The sequence below is a fragment of the Pipra filicauda genome, unplaced genomic scaffold (assembly GCF_003945595.2).
Source record: "Pipra filicauda isolate LSUMZ 115617 unplaced genomic scaffold, ASM394559v2 scaffold106_size2291244_pilon, whole genome shotgun sequence".
NCBI lineage: Eukaryota > Metazoa > Chordata > Aves > Passeriformes > Pipridae > Pipra > Pipra filicauda.
This window is the reverse complement of record NW_024103507.1, coordinates 2271777-2291163: the sequence shown is the minus strand read 5'-3', so window position 1 is coordinate 2291163 and position 19387 is coordinate 2271777. Positions and strand designations below refer to the sequence as shown.

The 19387-nt window shown below is 38.3% G+C and overlaps 1 protein-coding gene across 1 annotated transcript in view; it reads right to left on the bottom strand.

Annotated features, from left to right (window-relative positions):
- Nucleotides 1–1729: 1729 nt before the first annotated feature.
- Nucleotides 1730–19387, bottom strand: part of LAMA4 (laminin subunit alpha 4) — a gene marked incomplete at its 3' end in the record, with an annotated part of 82834 nt that continues 65176 nt past the window's right edge. The window contains exons 15-25 of the mRNA XM_027731271.2: nt 18938–19034; nt 18188–18304; nt 17360–17545; nt 12284–12423; nt 10963–11136; nt 9787–9929; nt 9295–9457; nt 7097–7230; nt 5735–5906; nt 3536–3667; nt 1730–1872 (exon numbers count right to left, since the gene is read on the bottom strand). Of these exons, the coding sequence (XP_027587072.1) occupies nt 1730–1872; nt 3536–3667; nt 5735–5906; nt 7097–7230; nt 9295–9457; nt 9787–9929; nt 10963–11136; nt 12284–12423; nt 17360–17545; nt 18188–18304; nt 18938–19034 (1601 nt within the window). The remainder of the gene's footprint in view (nt 1873–3535; nt 3668–5734; nt 5907–7096; nt 7231–9294; nt 9458–9786; nt 9930–10962; nt 11137–12283; nt 12424–17359; nt 17546–18187; nt 18305–18937; nt 19035–19387) is intronic.

Below are 19387 nucleotides of genomic sequence, written 5' to 3'. Positions count from 1 at the left end.
GCTAAAGCTAGCTTCCCACCCTGCTGTTGCTCAGCAAAGTCAGTAAAATGTAAGTCTGTCTGGAAAAAGAAAGCATAAATATCAGTAGTGGATAGCAGTAGTAGAGAGATAGTAGTACCTCATCAGTAGAATATTAACTTATGCTCCTGATGAAAATGGAATGATATCACCACATTTGGACCATACTTTTTGCTGTCTACCTTTGCCATGAGAATGAAAACTGAGTATAATATCAGAGACAAAGATGAAGCTCTGCTTAAATAATTTCTGTATATATTTTTCAGCATTATAATTGATCATATTTTTACAATGTCTACTTTTTTTTTTTCTGATATAACTTTTTAATTGAGATGTTATTTTTTCTGCTTTGAGAGTACCTTCCAGGTGTGTACAAGAATAACTACAGTCTGCTCAGAAAACTGCAGGCATAATTCATGTGATTCATCTTCTATCCTACATTTGTGAACAAGTCTTATCTGCCATTGAACTGCTCAATTGCATAGATTTCGAGGTCCTTCTGGGTTTTTTCAGTGTTCTTTAGGCTTGATTAACCAAAGTAATTTTCACCATCCTTTTGTACTTTGTTCCTAGATCATTAATGTATTTAATACCAACTCTAAGAGAGATCCTTTGAGCATGTGCTGTAGACTTTTTATATTTCGAAAATTGAAGAGTTAGTACCATGTCCTACTTTTTCTTTCCCAAGTGCTTGCTAATCCACTGCAGCTTTTCCCCTCTCCACTCCACTAGTTTTCTTAATAGCCCTTTATGACAGACCATTGTAAAGAACTATTTGAAAGGACAGATAAATTATATACTCTGTTTCTCCCTTGCCAACCACTTTGTTCACATGTTCAAATAATTCCATGGGATTGAAAGGCATCATTTTTCCTTACCTTATATTTGTCCCTATCTTCAAAGCTTCAAGATAAGGTATTATATATATATATATTTTTTTTTTTTTACATGGAGGATATTTTAAAGAGAAATGGTATTCCTGTTAGTAGTTGTGACACTTGAAACAGCAGTTGGAGTCCTTCTGAAAATGCAGGCGTTGCTGTCTGATCCTAGGAATGAATATTGCCTATCAAAAAATCATACTCTTCTCCAAACAGCCAGTCTGCTCTCAGAACATGACCCTGGGGTCTGGCAGATTCCTACTGCAGGAAATTAGGGTTATAAACTCTACACAGACTAAACTTGGCTTCTGTCAAATGGTGCAATGGGAAAATGAGACTTTTCTTCCCACGCCTACACAGAGCCAGCTGACTTGGATCTAGAGAGAACCTGAGATGGATAAGAACTGAAATGCTTAGGAGGAAAAAGATCATCTTTAGATTTGAAAATGCAGTTGTTAGAGGGTCTTGATCCTGCAGCTAGTGCATTGCTATTTTACAAAGATCACTTTTTGCAGAGTAAGGAGGAATAGCAATTTTATATAATCATGTGTTCTTTGAAAATGCCTTTTTATTTTAAGAAGCCGACTGTTTCTGTTACCCTTACTAAAACTAGGCCAGTTTCAGTAGAATTTAACTGACTGTAATGGATCAAGTCTTATCCTTGGTACTTCAGGGCTCTGAGACAGAAGAATGTCTGAGGGGTTGTTTTACATAAGGTGTTGATGCCAAAGAAAATGTTTTATTGTTAGCCCTTCAGCAAAGGTCATACAACAAAACTTAAATATGGTGATCACTTGAATATAATGATTGAATCTCAGTCGTAAACCGACCTGGAGTGCAAGATCTCAGCAGGTGCTCCTCCAATGTAGATATCTGTGAATGGCATTGCTGTTCTTTCATTGTCCACACTTTTTATATGTCTCCTGTCTACTACCAAGATCATCTTCTTAGAATTGTGATAGATAATAGAAATCTGAAAAGAAAAGCGTGTGTTTAAAAATGTCATCTTTTGTAAGTCATCATGGTGATCTTGCAAAATGGATTGGATCTTTGTATCTTTTTGTTTGAAAAACTCCTCCGATTTATCAAAGAAATTGTTTGTAAATTGGGAGATGTTGGCAAAGATTACTACTAGGAAGCTTATTTTGATTGATCACAATTTCTCTGATGACTGAATCCTCAGGATATTTCACTTATGGATAAATCCACATGAAAGTACTCCTGTCAAATTCTGAACTGCGGCAAACAGATAAGCTCCATTAACCGCAGAATGCTTTCTTGATTTATCCAAGAAGTTAGGGCATACTTCTTAAAAAACTTATTTTGTTGTGAAAGCATAAAAGGCATAATTGTGCTGTACTTTAATATAAATAGAATTATAGTTGGGGGTCAGGAATCAAGGTGAGTTTACATCAAAGAAATGGCAGGAGAAGCAAGTCACTAAGGGAGATTTGCACAGTCACAGTTACACTGGCTTAAACCAAATTCCTGGAAACCAAATACGAGTAAATATTTTACATCTGCCAAAGTCCATAAAATACTGTGCATATATAAAAGGATGCTACGAAATCAACTATCTTTTCAAATGAAATGGGAAATGCTATATTTTTTATACTACAATGCATAGCAACTAAGGTGGTGTCCTAGTTAGAACAGCTGGGACCAGTTCATCACTGTATGGGTGTAACCCAAAACTGTGTATTCTATAGCCTTCCATGCTGTTTCCCAGAAACTGTTATCAATAGACCATTTACACCATCTGCCCATAGAGCCTGATTCCTCAGGCTATAAACTGGGTGTTAAGAGGCCTGCGAGACAGGAGGATGCTCCTGTCCTCACACCCTTTGTGGAACTCTCCGCCCTGAGGGAGGTACTGGGTATTCCTGCCTGAACCTGAGGATATATATAATCTTGGAGTCTTGGGACTTTTTTAAACACTCGTGGGAAACAGAGAAGGACTGAACCACCACTCTCAACCAGACTGCAACCACCACTCTTGACCGGACTGCAATCACCACTATTGACCAGACTGCAACAGCACTCTCACCAACAGGTTTTTTTCCCTCTCCTTTTACTTTGGACTCAGGGGGCCCAACGAACACCACTCTGTTCATGCCCCAGGGTGCTGGGTTATACATTTGGGTTTTGTGAGTTAAACCAATTGTTTGTCTGTATAATCGTATTTATTGTATTATTTTATTAAATTGGTATTCTGACTTATAATCACTCTTTTGAGTTGGGTTCATTTCCCCTGCCGGTTTACCTTTAAACCAGCACAGGTGGTCAAGTTAACATAATGACATGATTTTAGTTGAGGAGAGTTGTATATTTGAAATATAGAGCTGTCTTTGATATAATTTAATTTTGACTTAATAACACGTTTTCTCCCATGTGAACTGTCCTGTCCTTGGCCAATAATACACAGAATCTGTCTAAAAGCATCGATTTATGAGGAGAAAGGGAGAGTCTTCCCTTTCCACTGCTCAGTAGTGGTGGGACTTGCATGCACACTACTCTTCTACCTGTTCTACTATATCACCACCTGGACCCTCATCATGGGTGTTGGAGCAATTATTGCTGCTTTGAAGTTTCTGGGATAGCTGGTCAAATGGTTATGATAGTAACCACATATCTACCTCATGAAATTTAGCATCATTAATCTGAGCCTTCTTCATGGAATCCTCGAGAAGCACAGGACCATTGCTGAAGCCAAAGTCATAGAGAAGGTACAAGAAACCATTGTGCATCTCTAGGCTGAAGAACATGCTCTGTATAAAACAAGACAGCAGTCAGAAAAGCAGTATGTGGCAGCAACAAAAAAAAAATAATTAATAAACAGTGTTATAAGAGTGACATTGTGAAAAGCATGATGGGAAAATATATTTTTATTCACAAAACTATAACACAGTTATATTTTTATATTTATAATATATGTGTATATATGTACATGCACACGTAATTGTTTTATAAATGACACTATTTGGAGACTTGGTGAACTGTTTCCCTATAGAAATAATATTTAGTAGCACAGTAACGGCAGTATTCTTTACCAGCAAAGTATTCCTAATGCAAACACAACTATTTACTGTTGAAGAAATACCACATGCCCTAAATGAAAGATGTTATACTGGTAAAAGCAATGTTGTGCTAGAATGGCTGTGTCTGCATTAGCAGCTTCTGTCACAATGTCTGTAATGACTCAGGTTTTTTTTGTCTTTTCAAAGACCTAATCAACACTGATATATTTACTGAAGGTTGAGCAATAGCTAGAGTCTATTTACTATGTATTTGGTTTTTGGAATTCCCGTCAGTTCCTGCTTTAGCTTCTATTCTGTGGCTGGATGACCTAGATTTTATAAGCAGGAACTATACTTTAGAAAGTCTTTAAGGAGTGCTTGAAATGAAGATCTGTACCGTGGAATTAGCCTTGTTCCAAAACTGAACATAAAGAAACAGAAAGGGCAGTTTACAGCATAAGTGCATCTGTGTAATGTTTTTAATGATAATGCCTGTCTTCTCTCCTAGTGTTCATACTGTTGTTTCCATGCCTAATGGAAACATGGGAACAATAATTCTCAAAACTCTACTGGAGGCCAAGAACTGCTGTATTTGACATAGATGAGTCCACTTTCAGAAGTCATTATTTAAAGAAGTAAGAGTAGGTTTTAATCTAGTACTTTTAAATGAAACTGCAGCGTGGCTTTTTTCTGAACAGCTTAAACTTGAAAATGAAACAGGGATTACATTCAGAATATTTATGAGCTGTCTTTGCAGAACTGAATAATGGACTGGCTTACACAGACTTTCTAAAAGTGCTTGTGAGAGGACATGGTCTCCCACAGCTGGCATCCAACTTGACTGCAGCTTCCACTGTCAAACACAAAGTGCATATGTCTCCAAAAACCTCTAGGTGCTTTTGCTTGGAAGAAAAATAGCTGGCCTGCAATAGAGGCTGTTAAAATTTTAACAGCAGCTGCTTAGTCAAAGCCTCCTAAGAATGAAGGTTAGTGGTAGCATGAGTAAATTGCAGCAGAGTAAATTGCTTCCCACAACTCTCCTCTGGAAGTTACTCTAAAGACAAACATTAGAGGGTTCTTCTAATGAGAGTGGATTTTTTTCCCTTCTAAATGCTTAATGCAGTGTTACATGTAGGTGTCTAGACAAGTGTCTGTCTGGAGACTGCATCTGTGAAAGAAAAATGTTTTCTGTGGCTTTCCCAGGTTGTAATCCACACAGGACTTGGGAGCTTGATGTGGAGATGTCCAAAGACAAAAAAATCCAATGTCTTCAGAGGATATTTTCATGTGGAGTCTACTTTCTTCAAACTCTTACAGAGATTGCATCACCCTCAAAGTTCAGAAAAGCTGCTGACATTTGGATCAAGCATTTTTATTTGGAGTGCTTTCTATTTTCAGTAACTTAAATATTTAACTCTAGTACACCCTGAGGCACAGTTATAAAGTGGCAGCTACCACAAAGTGTCTGCTTTTTGGGAGTTACTTCATAGAAATTTCATATCGCTTTGATTGTGCATGCACAGTTAAGTAAAGGTACAACTACTGGGCTTAACTGGAGTCTCTCTCGAAGTATCATCACAAGGATATGACCAGTTTGAAGTCCTGACTATCTCTGGATGAAAGCAGAGTTCAACTCAGGGCCTCATCTTTCTGAGACCTTTTCAGAGCAAGTTCCAGTTCCCTCCTAACATATACATGCACCAGACGAATACAAAATATTTCCTCTTTTCAGAAGTTAAGTGTAAGGACATAAGCAATTTGGATTGGGGAACTTATGATGCTCATGGATAAAGGGTACCAGCAGGATTTGGTACTCACCCCATTAATCATCAGCAGGATCAATCCGTTGTCCGTAGGTGTTCGAACTTCTATGTCAAATCGAGTTACCTGGCTGAATCTTCCCCTTCTCTCAATGTTTCTTGCCAAGGCATAGCCAGAGCCATCAAAGAAATAGCTCACAGCCCGGCTCTGAGTGAAAGCCAACTTATCTCTATAAAAGAACGAGATGGGAAGGATCAGTTGGTATGCACCCATTTTAATTTGGGGAAACTTAAAGACCTTTACATACTTTATTGAAATAATTGTTCTGAACTTCTGCTTCTTCCTGGCAATGGTGAGACTGATGACTTTCTTTCAAATTTTTTTCTATGAATTCTTTTCTGAAAAATAGTGTGTAGCTTCGGAGGTGTATCTAACTCCTTCATCATGCTTTAATCCTGTGCTGTATGTAGAGGACAGGAAAATTCTTTGCTCATCCTTGTAAAGTGACAGGCCCACAGCACCTCCTCATTATAAGGATATACATATATTTCTATTAAGAGCTTGCCCAGTTTGTGCAGAAATCCATTTGAATTCTCTGAGGCCTTTAGCTGATCATGGACTCTCCTGGGGAGCCCAGGAGTAGCAGCTTGCATGCACTGTCGTGGAGAGCAGCAGCTTGCGCTCCCTGTGGGAATGGTGTGGAAAGCCACCATTTGTGCTATCCTAGCACTTCCTGCATTTTTTCCCACTGCATGAGGCAAATTTCTCTCCTTCCTCTAGAGAGGTTCTACTGTTGCTGCCTGTTGTGTAAGAAAATGCCTGCCTTGTCTGTGCTAAATGACTGCTACAGTTGACGTTCACTTCTACTTTAGGAGCTGCATTTCCCAGTTTGTGAAAGGCTTATCTAAGGAATTTCTGTTGTGGATTTAAGAGTGTATGGCAGAAAGATAACTTCAGTACAGGCTTTGCTACCTGGGGGTGGGACTGCACTCGAGGTTACCAGACCCAGGAGAGCTGACTGGCTGTGGCTGTATCACTTGCAGCAACATAATTTGAGTAAGGATCCTCCCTGTCCTAGACAAGCAGTCGGGTTAGGAGCGACATGGGACATGCTTCAGCTAACATGACAGTTCCCTTTTGGAAGGCATGATCAAGATTGTGAGATAGTTAGTGGAGACTACAGAAAATTATAAAGTATCTCAAGTTAAAAGGGACCCATGAGGATCATAGAGTCCAACATGTATACATACACATACATACATATATACATATAAAAATTAAACTTGATGCAATCAGGAGCTTAAAGTGACCAAGTTCCTTCTGAACAACTCAGTGTCACCTTCACGTTTGTAAAATAAAATCAGGACTGGTACTTGAAACAAACCAGAGTAGCAGAGCGAGGACTGGAGTGTCCCCTACCTGGCACATGGTGGCGATGTGGTGGTGTCGATGTTATAGACGTGCTTGAAGTTGTACAGGCTGATCACATCATTGTTTAGGGTAGCCAGTTCCAGACAGCCAATGAAGCCAGGTAGGTTCAGGCTAGAAGGGAGCTGTGCAGAGGACAAGGAAGAGTAAAAGGGGAAAGGTCACTCTCTAGTTAGGTATTGGGAGATCATTTGTGCCTGGGATCAGTTTTATCCCTATGCAATTTGTATTTTGAAAAAAATGGGGTGATACTACTGTGAATAGTTTTCACAGACCTTATCATGATATGGTCTATGGGCTGTAAGTTAAAAGGGAGCACATAAATGGTCTCACAGTGAGAAAATTAGGCCAGGAAAGGCAAATGCAAACAAAAGCTTCCTTTGTAGTTTTGAGTGGAGCACAATCGGAAAAGGGGGAAAGGGTTAAGATTTGACTAATAACCGATCTTACTCAATGTATTTGAATCTCTCAGTAGATAATTCATATCTAATGTATAGACATTGTTCACCCCAGAAAAATAACTTCTTACCATGATGAAAAGGGAGAGAAATGAGAGAGCTCTTTAAACCCAGGAGACTGGGATTCAAAGTCTGTACCAGTGGGTAATCCTCAGTAGGTATTATTTTGAAGAGTAAGTAGGATGTAGAAACTTTTTCTTTTAATAAAGGTCACTGCAAATGGAATTTAAATAGCCACACTGGTGAGGGGAAAATTCCAAAGAATAAAGCTGACAGAGCTAGTGAATCATTCTTTTTATATTAAAATATTCTGCCCTGTGGAACAGGTGTGATATTAATAACAGCTCTTGTACTTCAGAGTTTGATCACTGTAAGTTCATCTTCTCATTATTTCCATTTTGCTTATGATATAATAGCAATGGTAATACAGCAATGCAGAATATATGTAGCTGTAAAAGAAAATCAGATTCTTATCTGTGGCACAGATACATTTGGTAAATGATCATGGTTTCCCCCCCCCCTGTTTCGTCTACTATTCTGTTTAATTATGTTAAGGCTGAAACTTCCAATGGTTAGAAGTAGGTGGTACATTTCGTATTTGCAAAGTATGTAACTGGGAAGCAAAGGCAAAAGCTTTTAGCAAATAAGACCGTATGCTAATAAATGAAAATGTGAGTTGCCGTTTTCTAAGGGGAAAGAGGCCCATATGCTTATTAAATAATACCATGAATAATTTTGTTCCCATTTTCTTTCACTTTTCTCTTTTGTTTTTCCTCTGCCCTGCTCTGGAACACACCTGGAGGGTTCATTTACTGGATGACTTTTTTGTGTGTGTATGTGTTCTATTCCCAGGCAATTTGCACCCAAGGCTCAGTAATCTAGAATTTGGATCATGGCATCTATCTGGTAGTCATAACAGTGCAAAGCTCAGGAATACGTAAGTGTATTGAATTAATCTTTCTTTGTTTTTATACTGTTAGAAGAGCTGCTTGTGGATCAGTATTTGGATCTTTGTAGCACCTGCTACAGCTAGCCTAAAGAATTTAGCATTCTCTAAAGCCTTTCTAGTTATGATTTTATTCAGCCATGCAATTTTCGTAGCTAAGATAGTTCATAGCAATTTTTAAACACAAAAAGAGGAACTGGTATGCTCATGGAAGCAGGTAAGTGAGGTGCTAATTCATGCCGACTATTACGCAGTAGACTCAAGTGTCTGACACAAGTCTTCAGACATATTTTGCACAGGGAACTTTTCATGCTGTTATAAGGCTGGATTTAAACCAACGATAATTTAAATTCAAACAAATTACTATATTGCTAGTTTCCCACGTTGTCCTGATATTAACAATATATTACTTTTCATGTTTGTGACAGTTGTAAAAGAGAAAGTCTAAGTACCAAGAACTCATTAACATTGAAAAAAACTGTTAGCCTGCAAGATTTGTTAAGCTGGACTAATAGACCTCATTTATGCATGTTAGTAAACAATTAGCAAGCCTTTCTTTGGTTAAATTTCTGAAAACTTGAACACCGGCTATCATCAATATGATCATCTTACTGTATGACATAATATGCAAGAGAAAACTGTTTTTGCCATGGCTAAAAGATGAAGTCCTATGATAATAAATGACTAAATAAGGAAATTTTCTTTATTTACCATTTCTATGTCTAAAGGGAAGTCCAGCAAGATAAGTTTGCACTATTTAGTTTTGAATACAGAATCTGACCAACCTTGAAGCCTGGAGGCACTCCACCGACATAGAAAACAGCATTTTCAGGTTCCAAATTAAGGAGAGAGCCAGGACCAAGAACCTCTCCCTTTTTGATGAATTTTTCTTCATCTGTGCTGCTAAGACTGGGCACAGTTAAAAACATTTTGCCATGTCTTCCAATCCTGTAGAAAGGAATTGTAAGAGAAGAGAGTTTCATGTTGGCTGGACTTAAAAAAGAACAAGAAAGCCTTCAGCCAGGAAGGGTTTTTATTTCCTTACTAGAAGACTAGTAATCTGGGGGAAGAGAAAGGGAGAAACTGCAGACACTTTCTCTTCCTCCATGTGGCCCCTTGGATCCTGGTTCTCCAAAAGCAGAGGGAATTTCCATCTATTTCAGAAGGAGTAGAACCAGGCACTGAAGATTCCTGTTGGGCAGTTCTGACACAGCCTTTTCTGCTTGATTTTATTTTCCTACTGTTTGATTTGGGGAAAATGCACATAATCATTTTACCTCTCAATTTTGATGATGCTGAAGTAAGAAGGCCAGGTGCTGACTGGCTTGGCATCCAGAGGTATCTCCACGTCTTGGCCCCCCAGATTATAAATGTACACAAGGTTGTCATTTTTAATTGCAAGACCAATGTAATGTTTTGCCTAAAAAACAATGGAGAAGGATGTCAGAGATACAACATCAAAAGAGATTTAATGCAGAACATTAGTAAAGGGAGGGCTTTGATAAACTAAATGACACCTTTTAATATTACTATTAAAAGCTATTTAAATATAAACAAAAGCTTCATTCTCTAATTGGTTGCTTTCAGCAGATAAAACTGTATAGAAAAATCTCTTGATGTTTTACTTTATATCAATTTTCACTGCCTTAAATACAAGGTCAGTGAGATGTCTGCTGACCATGAATTAGTCATGTTCAATGGGAAGCTATTCATCAGTATTTGGTGTGCAGTGTCATGCAGGAAATAGTCTAAAGCCTAGGTATTATGCTGCAATTAAATATTCTGTCAAAAGCGGTTTCACTCGATTTATATTCCGTAGTCATTCCTTGTAGAAAAGCTTAAAAATAAAAGACTGTCTCTTTACCCTTCCGAGGTAACAAATTGCCAGGATTATACCTGGCTTGTGAGGCGTGATTTTTTTCTTTTAGGAACCATAATTTAAAGAACAGCTATTTCAAAGCAGTGATCTACAGAGTATACAACAGCAGCACAAGCCACAGATAAAGAAAACTGCTTATCTTGTGGGCCTCTGACCTCAGAGATTTGGAATTGACACTGTCAGCAACATAAACTGATTAAATTGTATCTCACAAAAGCCAGGTGGGTGACATTAACTGCTTCAGAGCACCCTGGTACTAGCAGTGGAGATAGCAAGTATGGCTTGCATCAGTGTCAATCAAAGCAGTACACTCAATAGGCAGTCTAATTTCCTTTTAAGAGAGAATCCTTCATTGTTTGACGTGAGAAGTCTCAAGGACAGGAGTCTCAGGAACCCTTGCTCTTTGCTTGTCACAAAATCAATGACAGTCATATAGTAGACACCTCTTATTTCGAAACATGAAGAAACAGTGAAAGGAAAAACCAGGGGCAAACAAAATCCAAACCTATTTCAATTTTCATTTTTTTTGTTAAAAATATATGTAAAAAAAAAAACAACTGAATTGTTCTCTTACATTTTTGTTTCCAAGGTACAAAATGAATCTATCTGGAGATGCTGCCAGTTGTGGATTGTCTTTCTGAAGCTTTATGTACAAGCTCATGGAAGTGAAAGATTTCAGTTCCTCCACGTTGATCTTTGGATTGACTTCAACAGATGATTGGCCTCCAAACATCATGGAAACTTGGACCTGCAGTTGCAAGTGTGCTGCGTGAGACAGATTATTGCTGCCTGGGGTAATTACTTAAGGTAAACATGCAAGAATAATTAGGCAAGTACTGGCTTAGTGTGAGAGTAGAGTTGGCACCTATTTGTTAGCCATGTAAAATTGCATGTTTATAACAATCCTTTCTGGAAGACACTGTAAAGAACATGAAAGAAATTAATTCATGTAGTAAATCATATATCAGTGGGAGACATATAGTCTTAGTTGAATCAGGGCACATAACGAAATCCTTACATAGCTATAAAACTTCTACTAATAACTTATTTCTTTGCTTTGCAAGGACCATGACCAATTTTCTGTTCATGAGTAATCCTGTTATATTACTGATTCTACAGTGATATTTATGAGATGCTAATAAAATTGTAAAACCTTTTCATTTTAGTTCAAAATGCCTTCAACATGACTGAAGTAATGCTTTCAAATTGAAGCACAATATGCCTGAATGGCAAAATACGTTTAAAGACCAGTCAAGCACTGCACACATACTGATTTTTCCTTTTCTTTTTAAGTAATATATGTGGACTGCATATTCCAGCATTTTGAACATACAATAATGACCTGAATTTTTTATTTCTCTGAATGAATTCAAATACACTTTTAATTTTTGACATTGGTATTCTTGTTACAGAAAAAAACTTCATTATTTATGAAATGAAAATGTTTTTTCTCTATTAAATATATGCAAGCCAAAGGTTCTCTTACCCTGCAGAAAATTAATTAAAAAGAAATACTGTTATCTCAGAAAAGTTTACATTAAATTGCCATAATTACTATTCCTGAAAACTAATACTGCCAGTTGAGTAATGATCTATTAGTTTTAGCTTTGAATGGTTTTGTTGTTGAGGCCATCTTATACACTGTGCCAATAACTTTATTAAAGTTCCTAGTGCAGTAACAATAGTCTACCCCAACTGCCATGATAATGTTGACTGCTTGAAAAATAGCAACTGTAAAGATTTTACTGACCTCCACGGTGCTTTGTTTCTCTAGTTTGGGGGTGGTGATAATGTCCGGGTTTGGACTTCTAATAAAGCCCAAGGAAATGGAGGTTATAGTAAGATACATTTGATTATTAACACTAGTATCCAGAAGTCCCATCCAAAAGTTTTACCTTGCTTGCTACACTCCTGGTTTGTGCGATTAACTCTCTGATCCGCTGTATGCTGGAAGAAATATTGTTTGCTGGTGCCTTCTGTTCTACTCTGCGCAGTTTGTCCAGGAGTTCAGGAAAAACTTCTGTAAGTTTCTTCACTGTAGTTAGAAAAAAGTGACAATGTGGTTTTTTCCTCTTTGAAACACTGATTTTGCACCAGGAAAATTTCTTATTATCCTCTTAGATTAACTTACCTGTCTCCTTCTGCTTTAAGAACAAGTCCACACAGTAGTGTATGAGAGACAGTGATTTTAGAAAGAGTAGTGAATTATAAGAATCTAGTATTGCAAAAAGTTTGCACAAAGGAGACTATGTTTTAAGGGGACTCCTAGGTAATACTGTGGTGAGTTACCTCTGTAATACTTTCCTCAAGGAGCTCTGCAAATGTTAATAATTTTAACCTTTTCATCTTCCTTCAAGGCAAATACATGTTAAACCCAATTTTACAGATATGGCAACTAGAGCAGAAGGATTATTTGTTCAGGATCTCACTGGTTATCTGTGGCTGACCTGGGAAGTGCATCTAGGAGTTATGGTTCAAGAGCTCTTCAAATTCATTGTAGGGGAGATGTATAGATTGTTTTCCTCAGCTTTCGTCTGTGCATCTCTCTGAAAGGTCATACCCAGATAACAGCAATGGCTGCACAGGTGTCTGCATGTGGTTCGCAGCCCACTCTCATAATAGGAACACTGCCACTTTCAGACTGTGGTAACAGGCCTGTAGTGTACAAAAATAGAAGGCCTTAGCTGATAATGTGTGTGCACCTAAACTGTACTTACTGCCTGCCCCAGCCCTTGTGATTGGTAACCTCTTCGGCTTTCCTGCCTACATCTGCCAGAGGTCATGAATGAGAGTCCAGGACCTTTGGTCTTTTGCTGCTGTATCTTCTGGTGGTACGTGTACAAGTGTCATTGTTATCATTGGGAAATACAGGGGCTTTGTTGTGTTCAAAGGGACATAAGTCCTTTTCCAAAAAGATAAGCAGAACAAATTTTCAAGAAAGAAAAATAAGTACCCTTAGTTATAATCCAATTTCATCACATCACATTCCAATGACATGTTGCCCTTTGAAGGATATTTACACATCACATCAGTTTTCATCTTTAATTAAATATTGGTACAAGTAGCTGAGTATAATGAAATGCGATTTTAGCTGCAAGCGATGTGCATGTAAGAAAGATCCAGCATTCAGAGTTAATTTTTAATGACATGGATTGCCTATAAAGGTTAAACCAGATTTGTAGGGTTTGCAGTTACATTTTAGGGGTTGTCAACTTGCGTCCACCTGCTCTTGTGTTCTTCCCTGCATATTGTTACTCTTGTCTGATAATCACAGAATCATAGAATGGCTTGGGTTGGAAGGAAACTTAAAGATCATCTAGTTCCAACCCCGCTGCTGTGGGCAGGGACACCTTCCACTAGACCAGGTTGCTCAGAGCCCCATCCAGTCTGTCCTTGAACGTTGCCAGGAGAAGATAGCAGAGAAGGCAAGTAGAGGGGTTAATCATCAGATATACTGAGACTGTATAAAAGGTAAGAAAGGAGAAGTAGACTCCCATCACTTTTCTATTCTTCCAGTCTGTACTGGCTAAAGACTGAAGCAGCTCTCAGCTTCATTCAGATCAACACAGAATATGAGAATATCCCATGGAATCCTACAGGTCTGCTTCTCTTTGGACAGACTGAAAAGCTATATTTGCCTCAGTCCCGTTCTCTCTCTGCTTGGCTGTTTTCACTTGTCTTTTACTTTCCAAGTTCAGTGTAGGAGTGGGCCATACAGAGTTTTAGTTAATTCAGTTATTCCCATTAAGTCCTGAAAGTCCCTTAAGTTCTGGGGTCAGTAATCAGATATTCTATATAACGTCTACTGCATATTAAAAAGCCATTATTTTTAGCAAATTCTCGAAGTAACACAGTAATTCCTGAATGCATTAAAATTAAAAGACCAAACCCAAATGGTATGATAATCAACTTATAAAAAGTTTTCTCTACCTTTTGAAATGAATGTTCCATTGGATTGGAAAAAAGCCCACATTATTTTTATAGGTAAAAAAATTAAAAGCTCAGAAAGGGATTTAGCAAATTTCAACCACTTTTTTTTTTTTTTTTAAATAATCCACAACTGAATTGGAATTGTGTTTGATCTGTTATCTTTTAAACCTGGATTTTCATCTGTTTGAAATTTGGTGTACAAAAATTGAAATGCTATTGTAAAATGAAAATGCAAAGCTAATATCTATTACTACTAGAACTGTTATAAAATCTCAGCATAAATATCTTTCTTTGGTCCTTTATAATGGCATTCTTCAACACAGAAGAATATTGATTTTTGATTTTAATAATGGGATGAAGGTAAGAGTGGAAAAGGAAAACTAGTCTGTCTAAGTGATGAAATATAAAAAAAGAATAGAAGGGAAACTGTCAAGGAGGATATACCTTGACTGTAACCTTCCAGACACTTTCTCCTTTCATGTTTTTCTTCCCAATCTGTCCTTCATACTGTCTGCTGAAGCCCACCAGTTCCTGCACAATGGAAACAGGCAGTATTCTCAGATATGCTTCAGCTGCTTATGGTAGGGCTATTGGTATGATGATCAGGTGTTTTAGGGTTTCAGGAACCCATCTGAACATTTGCTGTGACTTTCTTTTGGACTTTGGTGGACATTCCTCCTGTCAGATCAACCTCTCCTGGCAAAATACACAGCTGATCTGGGAACACTCCACTGTGCTTGGCGTGTCTATATCTGTCTTCCCAGGCAGTGAATCACAGTCACATCTGTCTGGAGCACTACCTGTGCCAGCCTTCTATGTAGCACTGATCTCTCTTCTCAGCTATTTCCACCTGATCTTTCTGGCAAAAAAAAAAGTCATGCCGCCTTTGTACCTTAATACAAGCGAAACAAATGCCTTCAGACACAAAAATGCCATGAAAAGCTGCCTCCATGAAAGTACTAGGGCACACTTTGCTGTAGTTTGCATATTAGCATCTCTTCAACAGTGAGTTTGTGGTCAACAGGTCCTCGAGGCACTTTCATGTGAATGCAGTATTTTCAAGGTGACTCCCTGCCTGTAAAACCACAGTCACAGAGAACACATTTTTGCCAGGCACATCACATAGGAGCTGAACTGTTCTTAACAACTGGTGGTGCGTGTACCATTCATGCCTTTTTGAGAACATAACAAACTAGGGGAGCTGGGCCATCTTTACTCTGTTCATTCTTACAGAGCATCTCAAATGCCACTGGAGATATTTCTTCTAGAACAACAGCTAGTACGAGCGGATTTTTTGAATCCTGACTGTCTGCTGGTGTTTTGAGCATGAAGAGCCAAATGTAGTCTGTGTTGCTGCTCTATCTGCTAAGCTGGCACTGGTAAATGTTAAATGTAAATCAAGTGTAAAGGTGAATAAAAACAAAAACCTTCATGTGTAAGCTACAGCAGACTGTTTCTCTTGGATGTTTTTCATACTATTCCCTCCTGGGAGGCCAATCATATCCACATTTACATTATCTTAAATGGGAATTAGAGCCCATAGCCTAAACTCTGCTCTGTGGTGATCAAAAATATTTTACAGCAATGCAACACAATTGCTGTTAAATTAACTATATGCTTATGGAGCTCTGTGCAGTGACTAACAGTGAGCTTATCTATTCCCAAAAAGAGCAGCTCACTGTTTCCTTTAGATGAAAAGCTCAGAGAAATCTGAGATTTTCTCCAGTTCTGGAGACAGAAATTGAGTTATTGAACAGCACTGAATTTCTTCTTGCAGAGGGAACCACTCCTAAACCAGTTCTTGGGAGCACTGGTTTCACTTAATGAAAAATACTAGTATAAGGGTCTTATTCGTTACTGGATTCTGAAAATAACATGACCTTTGGGTTTCCCTGACCTAGAGGGAAGAGTGTGACTTTGGGACACTGGAAGCAACATTGGGTTTGGTACTCATTTGGTACTCAACACCATTTGCAGTAAAATGACAGCTGAGTTGCCAAGTTTCTGATGGACAAGGGACTTAGGGCAGCAGATCTTAGATTCAGACTTTCTGGATATAGAGTCAGTGGAGTTATGGACCTTCTCTAAGACACTTGCAGAAGGCAAGACATCACTGAACAGTGTTGCAGGTGATGGTATCATCAAACGTATGAAGGAAATTATTTTATGGCGAGATTTCCTTGCCATAAATACCTTGGGATTAGTGAGCCTCCTGAGCAGAGCCAGGAATACATTGAGCAATAAATAGTGGTGCTTGTTACCAATTTTTTATTCTGAATATTTTAATTTCTAGATTGATTCTTTTCTTTCGCAATTGTTCTTTTCCTTCTTTCAACAGTCACTTCATTTCAGCTTCACTCTCACTACCTTTTTTCCACTCTTGCCTATCATCTTCATTTCAATTTTGTAGTCTACCCTAGGGTTTTTTTTTTTGTGTTTTTATTTATGTTAAATTTTTCATAAGAAGTTTTCTAATGTTTACTTTTTCTTCTTCCCCAATAATAAAAGTGGAATCAATGTGATGTTTACAAGCTTTTCCAGCAATCACCCTGCTTAAATATTTTATTTCCTCGTTGATCCTCTTTGCCCCCTTTGTTTAGACTACAAGCTCATCGAGTCAGGACCATTTCTCCTCCATGTTTGTACTACTGAGGATGAAAGGGCTCTGTTTTGAAATGCCTAACAATGTTAAAAACCAAAAAACCAAAATTAAATCACCAATCATAATAACAAGAAGCGTTTAAACAAACTGTCTACCCTTCAGTGTTACCTCGGTACCATGATAAAAATGACTTAGAAGCCAATAAGTCTTCATCACATAAGTGTTTTAAGTAATTTTTGGAAATGCATAAATATCCAACACTTTTAAAATATAGTCAAGACTCTAGACAACCACTAATTTTTGAAATGATTTCATGGGGGTAAAATGTTAGAAGATTATATGCAATGAATATGCAATGTAAACAATTCATACAACACGATGTTATGGTGATTCCCTGACTTTTTAACGCTAAGGAATGGCAAAATTCAGGTCACCATACCTGCATCCCCAGCTGAATGCACAGCATTGTCGTATGCCTCTGAATTGTGCTGGAAATCTTGCAGATTTTGAGACCATAACCTCACGTTCTCACCCATGGGGGTCGTAGCCTCTGTTACTGTCATGGTAGCACTTACAGCCTCTGCAGTCTTCTGTTTAGCTTGCTCCAAACGCTCTCTGGCTGACACTACAAATAGGGAGTAAGGAGAAATGAACTCTTTCAAAGGTTCAAGTGTGTTGTTTGTCCTGTCCCGTCCCCCCCCCCCCTCCCGTATGTCCTGTCCCCACCACCAACTCCCCGTGTCCCCCTTCCTTCTTCCTCCCAGTTCATATACTGAGCATGATGTCATATGGTATGAAATACCCCTTTGGTCAGTCAAGGTTAGCTGTTCCAGCTGTGCCTCTTGCTAACTTCCCATGCACCCCTAGTCCCCTCCCAGCGTGGCAGTATGAGAAGAAGAAAAGACCTTGGCTCTGTGTAAGCCCTGGTCAGCAACAGCAAAAACATCTCTATATTATCAACCCTGTGTTCAGCACAAATCCAAAACACGGCCCCGTACTCACCACTTTGAAGAAAGTTAACTCTACCCCAGTTAAAACCAGCACAAGGATCAAGAAGAATGTGCATAATTTCAGGTGGCAAAACATTTATTTCATTATGAATGTGTTAAAGCTGGGTGTTTGCTATCTGGGTCTACTAGTTTCAGTCAAATTCCTTTAGGCATCCCTAGTACTGAAATCTTAATAGTAACTTCATAGGTCATATGGAAAGATAAAAATATGTTCTTGAATGTACGAAGATAAAGCATCATAAAGGTTAAGTTCCAACCTGGGTCTGCTGATTGCATTTTTGCAACGGCTCTCATCAGTTGGTTTCGCAGAACATTCATTCTGGCAAAAGTGCCATTAACCTGCCAGCTGGTGTCTGCAACATTATAATCATTACCTGTGGGGGGAAAATAGGAGGTAAAGTTAAGTGGCATCAAAGTGACATTCAAAAAGGTAAATTTAATTCTGTGGAGGTATGTTATTAGGCATTTAATACACCACAGACCATGGCCTCTTTTAGTACAGGACATACTAGCACTCTCGACTTCATGTAATCTAAAGGAAAAAGCAGCCTTGCAGCTCCCAGCCACTATTTGCTTGCCACAGGGTGTCTTACAAAAATCTGGAGACCTGTATCTCAGTCAGTACTCTCTCTCTTTGCTTTACCAGAAGTGCTGGGAATAGCTGCAACAAGTATACAGGAGAAGTTTTAAGGAACTCAGAAAGTCCCAAAAAATTGAAAAGGTAATTCTGCAATTTTAGAGCTTTCTTTCTTTCACAGTGAACAAAGACCAAAATCCTCTTAGATTTTGGTGAAATTGGTGAAATCCAGTTTGCTGAACACTTATACTGTTGCGATTTGCTTTTAGTTGAACTACTAAACTGAATATATTTACCAGTGAACAACCGTTTGCAGGGTCACATATTTAAACAGTGATGTGCCTTAGTACCTTAGTGATGTGCTTTTAAAATTTACTTTAACATGCATGCCTTTATGCTGACTGGGAAAGTAGAAAGGACGTATATTTACTGTCATATGCTGTCCGTTGTAGCTGCATGGCTCGGATGAGAAGTTCTTCACTTTTACCTTTATGGTAAATGACCTGAGTATCAATTCCAACTGCAGCCTACAAGTATGTTCCAAAAAAGAAAGTCAGAATAATGTTTACCGAATGTTCTGCTTTATCATGTTCAATTATGGACAACATATTACCTGCATATAAATGCAATTGCAAAGTCACTGCAGTTTCGTTACCTTTGTTAACATTTAAGATTGGCAAAAAAGACTGAAAAGCAGAATTTTTTGTTTTAAAAACATTCAGAGAAATGTGTGGTTTTCCAGACAACACTACTGAATAACAAAGGCTCAGAAAGCACAAAAGTCCTCTTAATTTATCAGCTCCAGTTTAGTCAACATGACACTCATGCTGCATGTTAGGCACTGACTACTGTCATCTCAGATAGGTGCTGAATGTTTGCA